At 41.1% G+C, this 21,925-nt stretch overlaps 1 protein-coding gene across 1 annotated transcript in view; it reads right to left on the minus strand.

Moving 5' to 3' along the window:
• Positions 1–393: 393 nt before the first annotated feature.
• c25h18orf63 (chromosome 25 C18orf63 homolog) overlaps positions 394–21,925 on the minus strand; it is a 39,655-nt gene continuing 18,123 nt past the window's right edge. Inside the window, exons 12-17 of the mRNA XM_073863867.1 lie at positions 7,527–8,099; positions 7,215–7,292; positions 6,599–6,751; positions 2,623–3,195; positions 2,311–2,388; positions 394–947 (exon numbers count right to left, since the gene is read on the minus strand). Of these exons, the coding sequence (XP_073719968.1) occupies positions 792–947; positions 2,311–2,388; positions 2,623–3,195; positions 6,599–6,751; positions 7,215–7,292; positions 7,527–8,099 (1,611 nt within the window). The 3' untranslated portion in view covers positions 394–791. The remainder of the gene's footprint in view (positions 948–2,310; positions 2,389–2,622; positions 3,196–6,598; positions 6,752–7,214; positions 7,293–7,526; positions 8,100–21,925) is intronic.

Consider the following 21,925-nt stretch of genomic DNA (forward strand, 5'->3'; position numbering starts at 1 on the left):
TTCATTTGGATATTGTTTGTTTTGCTGCCTGCCCTGACCTTTTTGCCTGTTTATTGGATTACGTTTTGGATTGCCCCTTACTGGATGTGTTCGCCTGCCCTTTCGGGATTTACTTTAATAAACCTCTTTTGCACATGGATTCAACTCTCCTTCGCTTTCTTTAAAGCACATGTTACAGTTAATAAGGTGACATTTGTGAAAATAAGGCATTTCAATTACTGACTAATAACCTTTTCATTGCCATTCAAGTGAAATTACTGAACCTAAACATAAGAGCCTAAAAAAGCGCTTATTTACAAGAAAATACATTAGGCACACTTAGGGAGTTTTGGATCTGAACTCCAATTATCACATTTGTTTCTGTTTTTCTAAAGACTTTTAGAAGACAAAATGAAAACTTGAAAAACCTTTATTGAAAACTCCAATAATCTATGTATTGTTCACTTAGTATCTTTCTGGTATAAATGGATTAAAGTCAGCAATTGACTAAATACTGAACAAGAAGACGAAAAGTAACATCATGTAATTACAGTAAGATGTTTATGTCTTATGACATTGTTTTTATCTTTATCCACAACTTTTGTCCAAGCAAATATCTATTTAAACAGACATATTAGCTCAAATAACATTCTTGGTCTTGCCTAAATGAAATGCTGTAGCATCGAACAACTAACTGCAAACTCGTTATCGAACAGTCAAGAACGATTATTAGTACAACAAACAAGAACTTACTGTAGGTGGAAAGATATAGCTTGGGATTACTATAGCGTAGTGTTCCGGTAACCCAACACTTAGGCATCCATTCTAGATGTGGCTCCTCTGCCTAAAGTTTCACTCAGACATTGCATAACCTTTGACACTAGCTGCTCTTTCTTAACCTTTGAGCACACGCTGACCCCTCGACTCTTCAACCATGACTGCAGAGTCACGGAGTTGACCTTCGAGAGCTGAGAACAGACAAAAAATAACAACCTCTATGCATCTGTTTAACTTTATTTCATTAAGAAATGTTTACACATTTTCTGTATTAAAAAGTACAATGAAAAACAATTTAGCAACTAATCTGTAAAATTCAACAGAATGTACTTTACTGGTAGCTGTTAGACCATTACATAACCAAAATATTCATGAACTAAATACTAATAAAATATTTATAAACACAAATGGGGAATAAGTAAATGAAACTGTGTAAATCACAGATTCTGTATGGTCCTGAATATTAGCCTGGGTGCCAGCCGATCTTAGCCCCGCCCACAAGAATTTGAGAACGGGAAGATCGGTCTGGCGTTTTTCCGTTGAGGAGCTGCTATGCTAGGACTAGAGCTGGGCGAACCAATCAAATTGTCAGGGCGGGCTTTATACGATGATGGACAGATAATCAACAGTAACGTAATGAACCACGTCACCAAAGAGCGCGTGTGTTGAATGGCTGCCGCTGTAGAGTTCAGATGTGTGGATTCTGACATTGTTCCTCTTTTAAAATCAATGCTCTGTCGATATCTTTTAGAACAGACTCAGAGAAACGCGAGCAAGGCATTTGTTGATGTTTTTGCCGTCCTTCCTATTCGGCAAAAGTTGGTCGCAACTGAAATGGCTAACGTTATCACGGCGATGCAACTCAGTGTGCATGACGAGATGGATATAATTAGCGGTCGTTGCCAGCTTCTTTTCGGAAGCCCGGAATCGTGGTTGCTGAATAAGCGTAGGGACATGCTAGGCTCCAATATTTTCAAGCAAACGTAATGGGTATCGTCGTGGATGAAGTTCACCTAACGTACAAACGGTAAGAGATAGTCTTACTCTATGACTTAGTAAATACTTCATGTTGTGATATAAACGAAATGTTGTAAACATAATAGGTGTTGATGTACATTCGCTATCTCAGTATAATCACAATGTTAGTGTCATTGTAGCGAAGTACTTCGGTCAGGCTGCAAAGACGTAATTTCAACATACACTCACACACACACTCCGTTGCTCTGATTGGTCGTAGGTCTATCCAATTGAGTGCAGAGGCATTTTTCGGTTGAGACATGCCTCATAATTATAGCTCAATGGAGCGGTATCAGACTCAAATTCTGACTAGAATTGAGTATGACAACGTCAGGCTACCTGAATATAACTGTATATATAATGTCAAACAAATGAATGAGATTTTGGTTTGTTCTTTGGCAAATTCTGCTGAGAATGGTACAAACAGCACAATGTATAAAAAATATTGATTTTATTGTGCAAAAACACACATTAAGCCATAACATGGAGCCAGCGTTGGCAACATTCAATCTTTTCTGTAAACAAACACTAAAATACCTGATTGCTTTTGGCATAGTCTTCCACATCCAGCACACTCGGTTTGAGTCTCTTTGGTTTTGACTCAAAAGTGTCTCCCTGAAAAATGATGAAGGAAGATCCATCAGAAGCAGCATCCACACACATTTCTGTCTAGTACTCAGCATCATCCTGTTCATCAAACTCATTCAGGTTCATTAACTCATTCATATTCACAGTACAAACACTATGGAAAGTTAATATTTTTGTGTTAGAGAAAGTCCCCAGCATACAGTACTGTATAGGAATAGTATGTGACTTCTATTTTGTGTGCTGTTTGTAGGCATGACTTACTCCTCTTTTACTGGAGATCTCACAAATTTGGGGATGTGTCTGCACAAAAGGCTGGTTTGAAAGAACTTTGGTGATTCCACTGTGGGCCATCTGCCCCTTAAAAAAGGGTAAGGTCACACGATCAGGGTTTGGCCTGGAAAACTGGAAGGAATGGATTGGAGGTGTAGAGCACTGGAGCTTGGACGACTGCAGACAGGTAGACGACAGAGGGCTTACAACTGCTGTCAGCTTCTTCTGTCCATCCAGTCCCCTTTGCTGTTTCTCTGTCACATTTATGTGGCAGGTTTGTGATTTGCTTCTGAAGACTGGCACAAGTTTTGGTCTCAGAAACACAGACTGTGACTGGCTCTGTGTAAAATTAACATGTGTGGGAGAGAATGAAGTTTTCGAGTTGAGGAAAGGCCACGTTTTTTGGTCAAAAGATGACACCAAACTGGGATGTTTTTTCTTTTCAGTCGGTTTCCCAGAAGAGTCATGTTCAGCTGTGTCATGTAGGCTGCTGAGGGGTGTATGGTTTAGCACAGTGCTGATCCTGTTGTCTGTTGTTAAATTTACAGGCAGGGTTCCAGAATACTAAAATCCGAAGAAAGAGAAGTTTGTGTATTAGTGATATGTGCACTACACTAATTATGAAGAAAAGAGGAAAATAAGTATTTGAACACCCTGCTATTTTGCAAGTTCTCCCACTTAGAAATCATGGAGGGGTCTGAAATTGTCATCGTAGGTGCATATCCACTGTGAGAGGCATAATCAAAAAAAAAACTGAAATCACAATGTATGACACAGCTGCAAATAAGTATTTGAACACCTGAGAAATTCCATGTTAATATTTGGTACAGTAGCCTTTGTTTGCAATTACAGAGGTCAAACGTTTCCTGTAGTTTTTCACCATTTGCACACACTGCAGGAGGGATTTTGGCCCACTCCTCTACACAGATCTTCTCTAGATCAGTCAGGTTTCTGGCCTGTCGCTGAGAAAGACGGAGTTTGAGCTCCCTCCAAAGATTCTCTAATGGGTTTAGGTCTGGAGACTGGCTAGGCTACGCCAGAACCTTGATATTCTCCTTACAGAGCCACTCCTTGGTTATCCTGGCTGTGTTTTGGGTCATTGTCATGTTGGAAGACCCAGCCTCGACCCATCTTCAATGCTCTAACTGAGGGAAAGAGGTTGTTCCCCAAGATCTCGCACTATAAGGCCCTGGTCATCCTCTCCTTAATACAGTGCAGTCGCCCTGTTCCATGTGCAGAAAAACACCCCTAAAGCATGATGCTACCACCCCCATGCTTCACAGTAGGGATGGTGTTCTTGCGATGGCACTCATCATTCTTCTTCCTCCAAACACGTTTAGTGGAATTATGACCAAAAAGTTCTATTTTGGTTTCATCTGACCACATGACTTTCTCCAATGACTCCTCTGGATCATCCAAATGGTCATTGGCAAACTTAAGACGGGCCTGGACATGTGCTGGTTTAAGCAGGGGAACCTTCAGTGCCATGCATTATTTCAAAGCATGACGTCTTAGTGCAGGGGTGGCGAACGTCGGTCCTGGAGAGCCGCAGTCCTGCAGAGTTTAGCTCCAGCTCTTATCAAACAGACCTGAACAGGTAATCAAGGTCTAAAGAGTTACTAGAAACCTTTAGACAGGTGAGGTTTAATCAGGGTTGGAGCTAAAAACTGCAGGGCTGCGGCTCTCCAGGACCGACGTTCGCCACCCCTGTCTTAGTGTAAAACCACCAGTAACCTTGGAAACGGTGGTCCCAGCTCTTTTCGGGTCATTGCTCCTCCCATGTAGTTCTTCTTACCTTTCTTAGGATCATTGATACCCCACGACGTGAGATCTTGCAGAGAGCCCCAGTCCGAGGGAGATTGACAGTCATATTTAGCTTCTTCCATTTTCTAATGTTTGATCCAACAGTGGACCTTTTTTCATGTACAATTTTGTCTCTAGTGTCTTTGGACAGCTCTTTGGTCTTGGCCATGTTAGTAGTTGGATTCTTACTGATTGTATGGGGTGTACAGGTTGGTTTATGCAGGTAACGACCTCAAACAGGTGAATCTAATTTAGGATAATAAATGGAGTGGAGATGGACTAACAGGTCTTTGAGGGTCAGAATTCTAGCTGATAGGCAGGTGTTCAAATACTTATTTGCAGCTGTATCATACAAATAAATAGTTAAAAAATCATATATTGTGATTTCTGGATCTTTTTTGGATTATGTCTCTCAGAGTGAAATGGACCTACGATGACAATTTCAGACCCCTCCATGATTTTTAAGTGGGAGAACTTTTGCAAAATAGCAGGGTGTTCAAATACTCACTAAATGTGCACTACACTCGTGAGAAAAAGCTATAAAAATGCTATAGTTATGTTTATTTGATTTGCCATTATGATTTTATGATTTCCCAAAAATCCACTTTGTGGATTTTTTTGCCAAAAATGCTTGCATGCAAGACAGTCAAATTTATGAATAAAATGAACTCTTTCCCCACCATTGACGAGATATCTTGTAATTTAAGAGAAAACATTTGCATAAAAAAACTTGCTACTGATGAGGTTTTAGGGTTATCTGTAATACCGCAATCATCCACTAGATGGCTTCCCTAATTTATAAAAAATTAAAGCAAAATATTATTTATAAATTTTATACTGCATTTATGTTTTGATAATCATTCTGAATCTGATCTCTAACAAAATGTTATTTTATTTTGAAGAAAAATACCCATATTTAAGAATTTATTAGCAGAGAAAAAATATAAATAGTTTCCTGTTTTGTTTGTTCGTTTATTGTTTGTTTGAAAGCAGAGGGTCTGTTCTTTCATTTGATATATTTGTATGTTTATATATTTGTAGAAAAAACTGGAAGTTTTTTCAAATCACAAAAAATTATGGCGGGCAACTTTAATTTTTTTTTAAAAAAAGGTTGGTGGCGAACGAGTTAATGTAAGGATTTTGTCTTGTGTTATGTTGTTTTTTGTACTTTTATTTTGACACCCTGTTCTGTTCCGGCTTTTATTTTGAAATGTCATCATGCCATGCTTCACTTCCCACTTCCTGTTTGTTGAGTATAAAGCCACTTCCTTTTGATCATATCACTGCTGATTATTACTTAGTATGTTGAGGCTGTTTACCTGTTTTCCTGAATCCTGTTTTGTGTTTGCCTGTTTTTTGACCCGTGTCTGTTCATTTGGATATTGTTTGTTTTGCTGCCTGCCCTGACCTTTTTGCCTGTTTATTGGATTACGTTTTGGATTGCCCCTTACTGGATGTGTTCGCCTGCCCTTTCGGGATTTACTTTAATAAACCTCTTTTGCACATGGATTCAACTCTCCTTCGCTTTCTTTAAAGCACATGTTACAGTTAATAAGGTGACATTTGTGAAAATAAGGCATTTCAATTACTGACTAATAACCTTTTCATTGCCATTCAAGTGAAATTACTGAACCTAAACATAAGAGCCTAAAAAAGCGCTTATTTACAAGAAAATACATTAGGCACACTTAGGGAGTTTTGGATCTGAACTCCAATTATCACATTTGTTTCTGTTTTTCTAAAGACTTTTAGAAGACAAAATGAAAACTTGAAAAACCTTTATTGAAAACTCCAATAATCTATGTATTGTTCACTTAGTATCTTTCTGGTATAAATGGATTAAAGTCAGCAATTGACTAAATACTGAACAAGAAGACGAAAAGTAACATCATGTAATTACAGTAAGATGTTTATGTCTTATGACATTGTTTTTATCTTTATCCACAACTTTTGTCCAAGCAAATATCTATTTAAACAGACATATTAGCTCAAATAACATTCTTGGTCTTGCCTAAATGAAATGCTGTAGCATCGAACAACTAACTGCAAACTCGTTATCGAACAGTCAAGAACGATTATTAGTACAACAAACAAGAACTTACTGTAGGTGGAAAGATATAGCTTGGGATTACTATAGCGTAGTGTTCCGGTAACCCAACACTTAGGCATCCATTCTAGATGTGGCTCCTCTGCCTAAAGTTTCACTCAGACATTGCATAACCTTTGACACTAGCTGCTCTTTCTTAACCTTTGAGCACACGCTGACCCCTCGACTCTTCAACCATGACTGCAGAGTCACGGAGTTGACCTTCGAGAGCTGAGAACAGACAAAAAATAACAACCTCTATGCATCTGTTTAACTTTATTTCATTAAGAAATGTTTACACATTTTCTGTATTAAAAAGTACAATGAAAAACAATTTAGCAACTAATCTGTAAAATTCAACAGAATGTACTTTACTGGTAGCTGTTAGACCATTACATAACCAAAATATTCATGAACTAAATACTAATAAAATATTTATAAACACAAATGGGGAATAAGTAAATGAAACTGTGTAAATCACAGATTCTGTATGGTCCTGAATATAACTGTATATATAATGTCAAACAAATGAATGAGATTTTGGTTTGTTCTTTGGCAAATTCTGCTGAGAATGGTACAAACAGCACAATGTATAAAAAATATTGATTTTATTGTGCAAAAACACACATTAAGCCATAACATGGAGCCAGCGTTGGCAACATTCAATCTTTTCTGTAAACAAACACTAAAATACCTGATTGCTTTTGGCATAGTCTTCCACATCCAGCACACTCGGTTTGAGTCTCTTTGGTTTTGACTCAAAAGTGTCTCCCTGAAAAATGATGAAGGAAGATCCATCAGAAGCAGCATCCACACACATTTCTGTCTAGTACTCAGCATCATCCTGTTCATCAAACTCATTCAGGTTCATTAACTCATTCATATTCACAGTACAAACACTATGGAAAGTTAATATTTTTGTGTTAGAGAAAGTCCCCAGCATACAGTACTGTATAGGAATAGTATGTGACTTCTATTTTGTGTGCTGTTTGTAGGCATGACTTACTCCTCTTTTACTGGAGATCTCACAAATTTGGGGATGTGTCTGCACAAAAGGCTGGTTTGAAAGAACTTTGGTGATTCCACTGTGGGCCATCTGCCCCTTAAAAAAGGGTAAGGTCACACGATCAGGGTTTGGCCTGGAAAACTGGAAGGAATGGATTGGAGGTGTAGAGCACTGGAGCTTGGACGACTGCAGACAGGTAGACGACAGAGGGCTTACAACTGCTGTCAGCTTCTTCTGTCCATCCAGTCCCCTTTGCTGTTTCTCTGTCACATTTATGTGGCAGGTTTGTGATTGGCTTCTGAAGACTGGCACAAGTTTTGGTCTCAGAAACACAGACTGTGACTGGCTTTGTGTAAAATTAACATGTGTGGGAGAGGATGAAGTTTTCGAGTTGAGGTAAGGCCATGTTTTTTGGTCAAAAGATGACACCAAACAGGGATGTTTTTTCTTTTCAGTCGGTTTCCCAGACGAGTCATGTTCAGCTGTGTCATGTAGGCTGCTGAGGGGTGTATGGTTTAGCACAGTGCTGATCCTGTTGTCTGTTGTTAAATTTACAGGCAGGGTTCCAGAATACTAAAATCCGAAGAAAGAGAAGTTTGTGTATTAGTGATATGTGCACTACACTAATTATGAAGAAAAGAGGAAAATAAGTATTTGAACACCCTGCTATTTTGCAAGTTCTCCCACTTAGAAATCATGGAGGGGTCTGAAATTGTCATCGTAGGTGCATATCCACTGTGAGAGGCATAATCAAAAAAAAAAACTGAAATCACAATGTATGACACAGCTGCAAATAAGTATTTGAACACCTGAGAAATTCCATGTTAATATTTGGTACAGTAGCCTTTGTTTGCAATTACAGAGGTCAAACGTTTCCTGTAGTTTTTCACCATTTGCACACACTGCAGGAGGGATTTTGGCCCACTCCTCTACACAGATCTTCTCTAGATCAGTCAGGTTTCTGGCCTGTCGCTGAGAAAGACGGAGTTTGAGCTCCCTCCAAAGATTCTCTAATGGGTTTAGGTCTGGAGACTGGCTAGGCTACGCCAGAACCTTGATATTCTCCTTACAGAGCCACTCCTTGGTTATCCTGGCTGTGTTTTGGGTCATTGTCATGTTGGAAGACCCAGCCTCGACCCATCTTCAATGCTCTAACTGAGGGAAAGAGGTTGTTCCCCAAGATCTCGCACTATAAGGCCCTGGTCATCCTCTCCTTAATACAGTGCAGTCGCCCTGTTCCATGTGCAGAAAAACACCCCTAAAGCATGATGCTACCACCCCCATGCTTCACAGTAGGGATGGTGTTCTTGCGATGGCACTCATCATTCTTCTTCCTCCAAACACGTTTAGTGGAATTATGACCAAAAAGTTCTATTTTGGTTTCATCTGACCACATGACTTTCTCCAATGACTCCTCTGGATCATCCAAATGGTCATTGGCAAACTTAAGACGGGCCTGGACATGTGCTGGTTTAAGCAGGGGAACCTTCAGTGCCATGCATTATTTCAAAGCATGACGTCTTAGTGCAGGGGTGGCGAACGTCGGTCCTGGAGAGCCGCAGTCCTGCAGAGTTTAGCTCCAGCTCTTATCAAACAGACCTGAACAGGTAATCAAGGTCTAAAGAGTTACTAGAAACCTTTAGACAGGTGAGGTTTAATCAGGGTTGGAGCTAAAAACTGCAGGGCTGCGGCTCTCCAGGACCGACGTTCGCCACCCCTGTCTTAGTGTAAAACCACCAGTAACCTTGGAAACGGTGGTCCCAGCTCTTTTCGGGTCATTGCTCCTCCCATGTAGTTCTTCTTACCTTTCTTAGGATCATTGATACCCCACGACGTGAGATCTTGCAGAGAGCCCCAGTCCGAGGGAGATTGACAGTCATATTTAGCTTCTTCCATTTTCTAATGTTTGATCCAACAGTGGACCTTTTTTCATGTACAATTTTGTCTCTAGTGTCTTTGGACAGCTCTTTGGTCTTGGCCATGTTAGTAGTTGGATTCTTACTGATTGTATGGGGTGTACAGGTTGGTTTATGCAGGTAACGACCTCAAACAGGTGAATCTAATTTAGGATAATAAATGGAGTGGAGATGGACTAACAGGTCTTTGAGGGTCAGAATTCTAGCTGATAGGCAGGTGTTCAAATACTTATTTGCAGCTGTATCATACAAATAAATAGTTAAAAAATCATATATTGTGATTTCTGGATCTTTTTTGGATTATGTCTCTCAGAGTGAAATGGACCTACGATGACAATTTCAGACCCCTCCATGATTTTTAAGTGGGAGAACTTTTGCAAAATAGCAGGGTGTTCAAATACTCACTAAATGTGCACTACACTCGTGAGAAAAAGCTATAAAAATGCTATAGTTATGTTTATTTGATTTGCCATTATGATTTTATGATTTCCCAAAAATCCACTTTATACCTCACAGACAAACAAGATCATCAAATGCATCAACATAACATTTGCAATTTTCTTAAAAAGACTAAATCGGCATAAATGATGTAACATGTTGGACAGCATGTGGAAATATGAAATCTAATGCAGCATTTCGCAACCATTTTCCTGGAGGCACACCAGCATTGTTCTAGATGTCTCCCACATCTGACCCCATTATTTCCCATTTTGGAGTCGCTCCTAATGAGCTGATGAGTGGATTCAGGTGTGTTTGATTAGAAAGAGTTGGAAAATGTGTAGTGTTGGTGTGACTCCAGGAACAGGGTTGGGAAAAACTGGTCTAATATTTACAGTTTTCCATGAAAATAATTTTTTAGTACAAGAATGATTACGGAAACCAAACGGGAAATATTGCGATTTAACAACAACAACTACAAAAAAACATTAGATCAGTCCCCACCAAGTGTTTTCCAATTGTCCATCAGTTTGAAAAAACCCTTAGGTTCAAACAGAACTGAGTTCACGAGCTATTTGAAATTATACACAAAAATTAACTATTGGAAGCAATCTGTCCAGTTTCCCTGCCTTAGGCCCGAGACAGGCTTGGACAGACTCCAGCACTCCCAATGACCCTAAGCAGTATAGGGAATGGATATAAAGTCTGTTACATCATGGCAGGCTTACTTTACCTCCAGAGCTGTGAGCTTTAACAGACCCAAGACCCATAAAGACATCTGTGAGGTTTGGTCTTAGTTAAGTGACCAACTTTGAATTACGTTGCAGGAGCTGTGCTATTTATTCACCCAACATAAATTAAACAGAGTCAGTTAATCACTGCTGTTCCCATCACCATCATTATCAATCATGATGTTATGCTATTAATAAAAGCTTCCTGTACACCAGTTTTGCATCTTTACTAACACAGGAATTGACACTTATTGCGTTTCAAATCAGATTTCACAAGCATTTGTCATAGTGTAATAATGTCAACGTGCAGCTCTGACCCGCATAAATTAAATCTCAGTCCATCTGGCCCGACTGTCTGAATCTCTTGCGTGCGCCAACAACAACAGACTGGAAGAAATGAGCTAATGTAGTGTCAGGTATTGTTCTGACTGGAAACTCGCATGTGATATGTTTTAAATGGCATTATTCCCACTAACTGATGGATTGGTTTATGAGACAGACTGCATAAACACTTTGTAATTATATTTGGAGCACTTTCAGGATTTTGTCAGTTATCCAAAGATCCCTGAGGTCTCTATTTTTGAATGTTTGTGTTGATTGTGAAACAAGCAGCACCTGATTGTTGAAATTATAGGACTGAAAAATGAATCAAAATATAAAAATTCTTCAATTTTACCTGCAATATGAATGTAAAAGCTGGGTAGCACATGACTCTCGATAGATTTAACTCTTTGGGCCCTATTTTAATGATCTAAGCGCATGGTTTAAACTGCATGGTGCACAGTTTAAAAGGGGTGTCTGAATCCACTTTTGCTAATTTAACAATGGGAAAAATGGTCTGAAAGGGTTGTTCCTATTCTCGTAATAAGTAATGGGTGTGTTTTGGGCGTAACGTTCAATAAACCAATGGGAGTCTCAGCTCTCACCCCCTTTAAAAGCCAGTTGCGCTCGTGCTATGATGATTCCCTATTTAGATGAAGGAATTTGTAAACTGAAAAACTAAGCGGAGGAAGAAGACCCCCGTTAAAGATTGATTTTAAAAAATTGCGTTGTTTTAATTAGGGCCCGAGCACACCAGGGTGTGAGGACCCTATTGTTTTTGCTCCGTTTATTATTATTATTATTAGGGCCCGAGCACACCGGGGTGCGAGGACCCTATTGTTTTTGCTCGGTTTATTATTATTATTATTATTATTATTATTAGGGCCCGAGCACCGAGGAGCAGGCCAGAATGGCCTGCACCGTGGGTGCAAAGCCCTATTGTTTTTGCTTCGTTTATTATTATTATTATTATTATTATTATTATTATTATTATTTTCCGAAATGAATCGCATTTTTGAAGGCCTAAACATGCTCAAAAACTCATGAAATTTTGCACACCCGTCAGAAGTGGTGAAAATTTACATGTGGTATAGGCGGCAGAAGTGGGCGTGTTGAAATGGCTCGATAGCGCCACCTGCAAAATTTCAAGAGAACAGCCCCCCCGCTACGAAAAACATACAGATACGAATTTTGGTAGGATCGTCTATCACCCCAAGACCTACAAAAAAGTCTCTTGGAACTAAGCTCTTAACCCCACAGGAAGTCAGCCATTTTGAATTTTCTCTGTCATTTTTTCACATTGCCAAGCGTCGTACTTTAACGAACTCCTCCTAGAGATTTAATCCGATCATCATCATATTTGGTCAATCTCATCTAAAGGCCTTTGTGATGTTAAATTGCGGAGATCTTGACTTTTCGTTGGAGGGTGTGTCCGTGGCGGCCTGACAAAGTTAGGCATTTTCGCCATGAAACAGGAAGTTGTTATAACTCAGGGATACAATGTCCAATCTGCCCCACATGCTTCACATGTTTGATAAGGGTCTTGGCCTGAACACATTTCAATGCCAATATTCAGCTTCAGTCATAGCGCCACCTAGAGGTAGCAGGAAATGCCATGTTTTGCGTTGTGATTTACTGCTCTTAGAGATTTAATAAAATCATCATCATATTTGGTCAGACTGATGTTAAGCCCTTTGCCGTGATAAATTGCGAAGATCTTGACTTTTCGTTGAAGGGCGTGTCCGTGGCGGCCTGGCAAAGTGTGATGTTTTGACATGAAACAGGAAGCTGTTGTAATTCAGGCATACATTATCCGATCTGCTCCAGACTTCACACGCTTGATAAGGGTCCCGGCCTGAACACGTCAATATAACAATAATCAGGTACCATCATAGCGCCACCTGCTGCACACAGGCGGTGTGGCACATCATTTTCCCTTTGAATATCCACCTGTATTTACCCACTTTAATTTATACCCCCCTGGTTTACTGTTTTACTAATGCCATAGGGTAGCGGTGCACATGCGTGCGAGGGCCCTTCCATCGCTGCTTGCAGCTTTAATTATTAGGGCCCGAGCACACCAGTGTGAGGACCCTATTGTTTTTGCTCGGTTTATTATTATTATTATTATTATTATTATTATTATTCCGTTTCTTCTCCAAAGTGAATCGCATTTTTGAGGGCCTAAACATACTCGAAAACTCATGAAACTTTGCAAAAACGTCAGAAGTGGCGAAAATTTACATGTGGCATAGGCGCCAGAAGTGGGCGTGTAGAAATGGCTCAATAGCGCCACCTGCAAAATTTCAAAAGAACAGCCCCCCCACTATGAAAAACGTACAGATACGAAATTTGGTAGGATCATGTATCACCCCAAGACCTACAATAAAGTCTCTTGGAGCGAAGCTCTAAACCCCACAGGAAGTCGGCCATTTTGATTTTTCGCTGTGATTTCTGTGCAAATTTTGTCATTTCCAGCCTTCGTACTTTAACGAACTCCTCCTAGAGATTTTATCAGATCGTCATCATATTTGGTCAATCTGATCTAAATGCCTTTGCGATGTTAAATTGCGGAGCTTTTGACTTTTCGTTGGAGGGTGTGTCCGTGGCGGCCTGACAAAATTCAGCGTTTTCGCCATGAAACAGGAAGTTGTTCTAACTCAGGCATACAATGTTCAATCTGCCACACACTTCACATGTTTGATAAGAGTCTCGGCCTGAACACATTTCAATGCCAATATTCAGTTTCAGTCCTAGTGCCACCTAGAGGTAGCAGGAAATGCCATGTTTTACGCTGTGATTTACTACTCTTAGAGATTTAATCAAATCATCATCATATTTGGTCAGACTGATGTTAAGCCCTTTGCCGTGATAAATTGCGAAGATTTTGACTTTTCGTTGAAGTGCGTGTCCGTGGCGGCCTGGCAAAGTGAGATGTTTTGACATGAAACAGGAAGCTGTTGTAATTCAGGCATACATTATCCGATCTGCTTCAGACTTCACACGTTTGATAAGGGTCCCGGCCTGAACACGTCAATATAACAATAATCAGGTACCATCATAGCGCCACCTGCTGCACACAGGCGGTGTGGCACACCAGTTTCCCTTTGAATATCCAGCTGTATTTACCCACTTTAATTTATACCCCCCTGGTTTACTGTTTTACTAATGCCATAGGGTAGCGGTGCACATGCGTGCGAGGGCCCTTCCATCGCTGCTTGCAGCTTTAATTATTATTATTATTATTAGGGCCCGAGCACACAAGTGTGAGGACCCTATTGTTTTTGCTCCGTTTATTATTATTATTATTATTATTATTATTATTATTCCGTTTCTTCTCCAAAGTGAATCGCATTTTTGAGGGCCTAAACATACTCGAAAACTCATGAAATTTTCAAACACGTCAGAAGTGGCGAAAATTTACATGTGGCATAGGCGCCAGAAGTGGGCGTGTAGAAATGGCTCAATAGCGCCACCTGCAAAATTTCAAAAGAACAGCCCCCCCACTACGAAAAACGTACAGATACGAAATTTGGTAGGATCATGTATCACCCCAAGACCTACAAAAAAGTCTCTTGGAGCGAAGCTCTAAACCCCACAGGAAGTCGGCCATTTTGATTTTTCGCTGTGATTTCTGTGCAAATTTTGTCATTTCCAGCCTTCATACTTTAACGAACTCCTCCTAGAGATTTTATCAGATCGTCATCATATTTGGTCAATCTGATCTAAAGGCCTTTGCGATGTTAAATTGCGGAGATCTTGACTTTTCATTGGAGGGTGTGTCCGTGGCGGCCTGACAAAATTCAGCGTTTTCGCCATGAAACAGGAAGTTGTTATAACTAAGGCATACAATGTCCAATCTGCCCCACACTTCACATGTTTGATAAGAGTCTCGGCCTGAACACATTTCAATGCCAATATTCAGCTTCAGTCCTAGCGCCACCTAGAGGTAGCAGGAAATGCCATGTTTTACGCTGTGATTTACTACTCTTAGAGATTTAATCAAATCATCATCATATTTGGTCAGACTGATGTTAAGCCCTTTGCCGTGATAAATTGCGAAGATCTTGACTTTTCGTTGAAGTGCGTGTCCGTGGCGGCCTGGCAAAGTGAGATGTTTTGACATGAAACAGGAAGCTGTTGTAATTCAGGCATACATTATCCGATCTGCTTCAGACTTCACACGTTTGATAAGGGTCCCGGCCTGAACACGTCAATATAACAATAATCAGGTACCATCATAGCGCCACCTGCTGCACACAGCCGGTGTGGCACACCAGTTTCCCTTTGAATATCCAGCTGTATTTACCCACTTTAATTTATACCCCCCTGGTTTACTGCTTTACTAATGCCATAGGGTAGCGGTGCATATGCGTGCGAGGGCCCTTCCATCGCTGCTTGCAGCTTTAATTATTATTTATTCTTCTTCTTCTCCAAAGTGAATCGCATTTTTGAGGGGCGAAACATGCTCGAAAACTCATCAAATTTTGCACACATGTCAGGAGTGGCGAAAATTTACATGTGGCATAGGCGCCAGAAGTGGGCGTGTAGAAATGGCTCGATAGCGCCACCTGCAAAATTTCAAGAGAACAGCCCCCCCACTACGAAAAACGTACAGATACGAAATTTGGTAGGATCATCTATCACCCCAAGACCTACAAAAAAGTATCTTGGAGCGAAGCTCTAAACCCAACAGGAAGTCGGCCATTTTGAATTTTTGCCTTGATTTTTGTGCAAATTTGGACATTTCCAGCCTTCATACTTTAACGAACTCCTCCTACAGATTTAATCCGATCATCGTCATATTTGGTCAATCTCATCTAAAGGCCTTTGCGATGTTAAATTGCGGAGATCTTGACTTTTCGTCAGAGGGTGTGTCCGTGGCGGCCTGACAAATATCGGCATTTTCGCCATGAAACAGGAAGTGGCTCTAACTCAGGCATACAATGTCCAATCTGGCCCACGCTTCATACGTTTGATAAGGGTCTTGGCCTGAACACATTTCAATGCCAATATTCAACTTCACTCATAGCGCCACCTAGAGGTAGGAGGAAATACCATGTTTTATGCTCTGATTTACTGCTCTTAGAGATTTAATCAAATCATCATCATATTTGGTCTGACTGATGTTAAGCCCTTTTCCTTGATAAATTGCGAAGATCTTGACTTTTCGTTGAAGGGCGTGTCCGTGGCGGCCTGGCAAAGTGTGATGTTTTGCCATGAAACAGGAAGTTGTTATAACTCAGGCATACAATGTCCGATCTGCCCCTGACTTCACACGTTTGATAAGGGTCCAGGCCTGAACACATCAACATGGCATAATTCAGTAACACTCATAGCGCCACCTAGAGGCAGCAGGAAATACCATGTTTTACGCTGTGATTTACTGCTCTTAGATATTTAACCATATCAACATCATATTTCACCAGTGTAATCTCAAGACCTTGTGTGATGATAAAAAACAACGACCTTGACTTTTCATTAAAGGGCGTGTCCATGGCGGCCTCGCCAAGTATCGCTAAATGAATTGCATTTTTGACAGGCTAAACAAGCCCAAAAAGTCATAAAACGTTGCACACACGTCAGAAGTGGCGAAAATTTACATGTGGCATAGGCGCCAGAAGTGGGCGTGTAGAAATGGCTCGATAGCGCCACCTGCAAAATTTCAAAAGAACAGCCCCCCCCACTACGAAAAACATACAGATATGAAATTTGGTAGGATCATCTATCACCCCAAGACCTACAAAAAAGTCTCTTGGAACTAAGCTCTAAACCCCACAGGAAGTCGGCCATTTTGAATTTTCTCTGTGATTTCTGTGCAAATTTGGTCATTTCCAGGCTTCATACTTTAACGAACTTCTCCTACAGATTTAATCCAATCATCGTAATATTTGGTCAATGTCATCTAAAGGCCTTTGCGATGTTAAATTGCGGAGATCTTGACTTTTCGTTTGAGGGTGTGTCCGTGGCAGCCTGACAAATTTTGGCATTTTCGCCATGAAACAGGAAGTGGCTCTAACTCAGGCATACAATGTCCAATCTGCCCCATGCTTCACAAGTTTGATAAGGGTCTTGGCCTGAACACATTTCAATGCCAATATTCAGCTTTAATCATAGCGCCACCTAGAGGTTGCAGGAAATTACATGTTTTACGCTGTGATTTACTGCTCTTAGATATTTAATCAAATCATCATCATTTTTGGTAATACTGATCTTAAGGACTTTAATATGATATATTCAGAAGATCTTGACTTTTCGTTGAAGGGCGTGTCCGTGGCGGCCTGGCAAAGTGTGATGTTTCGCCATGAAACAGAAAGCTGTTGTAATTCAGACATACATTGTTCGATCTGCTCGAGACTTCACATGTGTGTTAAGGGTCCCGGCCTGAACACGTCAATATAATAATAATCATTTACAGTCATAGCGCCACCTGCTGCACATTTTCCTTTGAATATCTACCTATATTTACCCACTTTAATTCATATCCCCCTGGTTCACTGCTTTACTAATGCCATAGGGTAGCGGTGCACATGCGTGCGAGGGCCCTTCCATCGCTGCTTGCAGCTTTAATTAGGGCCCGAGCACACAAGTGTGAGGACCCTATTGTTTTTGCTCCGTTTATTATTATTATTAGGGCCCGAGCACCGAGGAGCAGGCCAGAATGGCCTGCACCGTGGGTGCAAAGCCCTATTGTTTTTGCTTCGTTTATTATTATTATTATTATTATTATTATATTCCGAAATGAATCACATTTTTGAAGGCCTAAACATACCCGAAAACTCATGAAAATTTGCACACGCGTCAGAAGTGGCGAAAATTTACATGTAGTATAGGCGTCAGAAGTCAGCGTGTAGAAATGGCTCGATAGCGCCACCTGCAAAATTTCAAGAGAACAGCCCCCCCACTACGAAAAACGTACAGATACGAAATTTGGTAGGATCATCTAGCACCCCAAGACCTACAAAAAAGTCTCTTGGAGCGAAGCTCTAAACCCCACAGGAAGTCGGCCATTTTGAATTTTTTTTGTCATTTTTTGACATTTCCAAGCGTCGGACTTTAACGAACTCCTCCTAGAGATTTAATCCGATCATGATCATATTTGGTCAGTCTCATCTAAAGGCCTTTGCGATGCTAAATTGCGGAGATCTTGACTTTTCGCTGGAGGGTGTGTCCGTGGCGGCCTGCCAAAGTTCGGCATTTTCGCCATGAAACAGGAAGTTGTTATAACTCAGGCATACAATGTCCAATCTGCCCCACACTTCACATGTTTGATAAGAGTCTTTGCCTGAACACATTTTAATGCCAATATTCAACATCAGTCATAGCGCCACCTAGAGGTAGCAGGAAATGCCATGTTTTACTCTGTGATTTACTGCTCTTAGAGATTTAATCAAATCATCATCATATTTGGTCAGACTGATGTTAAGCCCTTTGCGGTGATAAATTGCGAAGATCTTGACTTTTCGTTGAAGGGCGTGTCCGTGGCAGCCTGGCAAAGTGTGATATTTCGCCATGAAACAGGAAGCTGTTGTAATTCAGGCATACATTATCCAATCTGCCCGCGACTTCACACGTTTGATAAGGGTCCCGGCCTGAACACGTCAATATAACAATAATCAGGTACCGCCATAGCGCCACCTGCTGCACACAGGCGGTGTGGCACATCAGTTTCCCTTTGAATATCCACCTGTATTTATGCACTTTAAATCATACCCCCCTGGTTTACTGCTTTACTAATGCCATAGGGTAGCGGTGCACATGCGTGCGAGGGCCCTTCCATCGCTGCTTGCAGCTTTAATTAGGGCCCGAGCACACAAGTGTGAGGACCCTATTGTTTTTGCTCCGTTTATTATTATTATTATTTATTCTTCTTCTTCTCCAAAGTGAATCGCATTTTTGAGGGGCGAAACATGCTCGAAAACTCATGAAATTTTGCACACGCGTCAGAAGTGGCGAAAATTTACATGTGGCATAGGCGCCAGAAGTGGGCGTGTAGAAATGGCTCGATAGCGCCACCTGCAAAATTTCAAGAGAACAGCCCCCCCCAGTACGAAAAACGTGCAGATACGAAATTTGGTAGGATCATCTATCACCCCAAGACCTACAAAAAAGTCTCTTGGAGCGAAGCTCTAAACCCAACAGGAAGTCCGCCATTTTGAATTTTTGCCTTGATTTTTGTGCAAATTTGGTCATTTCCAGCCTTCATACTTTAACGAACTCCTCCTACAGATTTAATCCGATCATCGTCATATTTGGTCAATCTCATCTAAAGGTCTTTGCGATGTTAAATTGCGGAGATCTTGACTTTTCGTCAGAGGGTGTGTCCGTGGCGGCCTGACAAATTTCGGCATTTTCGCCATGAAACAGGAAGTGGCTCTAACTCAGGCATACAATGTCCAATCTGCCCCACGCTTCATACGTTTGATAAGGGTCTTGGCCTGAACACATTTCAATGCCAATATTTAACTTCACTCATAGCGCCACCTAGAGGTAGGAGGAAATACCATGTTTTATGCTCTGATTTACTGCTCTTAGAGATTTAATCAAATCATCATTATATGTGGTCTGACTGATCTTAAGCCCTTTTCCTTGATAAATTGCGAAGATCTTGACTTTTCGTTGAAGGGCGTGTCCGTGGCGGCCTGGCAAAGTGTGATGTTTCGCCATGAAACAGGAAGTTGTTATAACTCAGGCATACAATGTCCGATCTGCCCCTGACTTCACACGTTTGATAAGGGTCCAGGCCTGAACACATCAACATGGCATAATTCAGTAACACTCATAGCGCCACCTAGAGGCAGCAGGAAATACCATGTTTTACGCTGTGATTTACTGCTCTTAGATATTTAACCATATCAACATCATATTTCACCAGTGTAATCTCAAGACCTTGTGTGATGATAAAAAGCAACGACCTTGACTTTTCATTAAAGGGCGTGTCCGTGGCGGCCTCGCAAAGTATCGGTAAATGAATCGCATTTTTGACAGGCTAAACAAGCCCAAAAAGTCATAAAACGGTGCACACATGTCAGAAGTGGCGAAAATTTACATGTGGCATAGGCGCCAGAAGTGGGCGTGTAAAAATGGCTCGATAGCGCCACCTGCAAAATTTCAAGCGAACAGCCCCCCCGCTACGAAAAATGTACAGATACGAAATTTGGTAGGTAGGATCATCTATCACCCCAAGACCTCTCTTGGAGCAAAGCTCTAAACTACACAGGAAAGTCGGCCATTTTGAATTTTTGCCTTGATTTTTGTGCAAATTTGGTCATTTCCAGGCTTCATACTGCAACATAACTAAAGGCCTTTCCTAAACAGATCTTGAATCCGATCATGAAACAGGAAGTGGCTCTAACTCAGGTATACAATGTTTGCCCCACGCTTCACGGTCTTATCTAAAGGCCTTTGTGATGCTAAATTGCAGAGATCTTGACTTGACTTTTCGTTGGAGGGTGTGTCCGTGGCGGGCTGCCAAATTTCGGCGTTTTCGCCATGAAACAGGAAGTGGCTCTAACTCAGGTATACAATGTCCAATCTGCCCCACGCTTCACATGTTTGATTAGGGTCTTGGCCTGAACAAATTTCAATGCCAATATTCAGCTTCAGTCATAGCGCCACCTAGAGGTAGCAGGAAATACCATGTTTTACGCTTTGATTTAGTGCTCTTAGATATTTAATCAAATCATCATCATATTTGGTTAGATTGATGTAAAGCCCTCTGCGGTGATAAATTGTGAATATCTTGACTTTTCGTTGAAGGGCGTGTCCGTGGCGGCCTGGCAAAGTGTGATGTTTCGCCATGAAACAGGAAGCTGTTGTAATTCAGACATACATTGTTCGATCTGCCCCAGACTTCACATGTTTGATAAGGTTCTTGGCCTGAACACATTTCAATGCCAATATTCAGCTTCAGTCATAGCGCCACCTGCTGCACACAGGCGGTGTGGCACATCAGTTTCCCTTTGAATATCCACCTGTATTTACCCACTTTAATTCATATCCCCCTGGTTCACTGCTTTACTAATGCCATAGGGTAGCGCTGCACATGCGTGCGAGGGCCCTTCCATCGCTGCTTGCAGCTTTAATTATTATTTATTCTTCTTCTTCTCCAAAGTGAATCGCATTTTTGAGGGGCGAAACATGCTCGAAAACTCATGAAATTTTGCACACATGTCAGGAGTGCCGAAAATTTACATGTGGCAAAGGCGCCAGAAGTGGGCGTGTAGAAATGGCTCGATAGCGCCACCTGCAAAATTTCAAGAGAACAGCCCCCCCACTACGAAAAACGTACAGATACTAAATTTGGTAGGATCATCTATCACCCCAAGACCTACAAAAAAGTCTCTTGGAGCGAAGCTCTAAACCCAACAGGAAGTCCGCCATTTTGAATTTTTGTCTTGATTTTTGTGCAAATTTGGTAATTTCCAGCCTTCATACTTTAACGAACTCATCCTACAGATTTAATCCGATCATCGTCATATTTGGTCAATCTCATCTAAAGGCCTTTGCGATGTTAAATTGCGGAGATCTTGACTTTTCATGTCAGAAGTGGCGAAAATTTACATGTGGTATAGGCGCCAGAAGTGGGCGTGTAGAAATGGCTCAATAGCGCCACCTGCAAAATTTCAAGAGAACAGCCCCCCCGCTACGAAAAACGTACAGATACGAAATTTGGTAGGATCATCTATCGCCCCAAGACCTACAAAAAAGTCTCTTGGAGCAAAGCTCTAAACCCAACAGGAAGTCCGCCATTTTGAATTTTTGCCTTGATTTTTGTGCAAATTTGGTCATTTCCAGGCTTCATACTTTAACAAACTCCTCCTACAGATTTAATCCGATCATCGTCATATTTGGTCAATCTCATCTAAAGGCCTTTGCGATGTTAAATTGCGGAGATCTTGACTTTTCGTCAGAGGGTGTGTCCGTGGCGGCCTGACAAATTTCTGCATTTTCGCCATGAAACAGGAAGTGGCTCTAACTCAGGCATACAATG

This window comes from Misgurnus anguillicaudatus, chromosome 25 (assembly GCF_027580225.2).
Source record: "Misgurnus anguillicaudatus chromosome 25, ASM2758022v2, whole genome shotgun sequence".
NCBI classification, from domain to species: domain Eukaryota; kingdom Metazoa; phylum Chordata; class Actinopteri; order Cypriniformes; family Cobitidae; genus Misgurnus; species Misgurnus anguillicaudatus.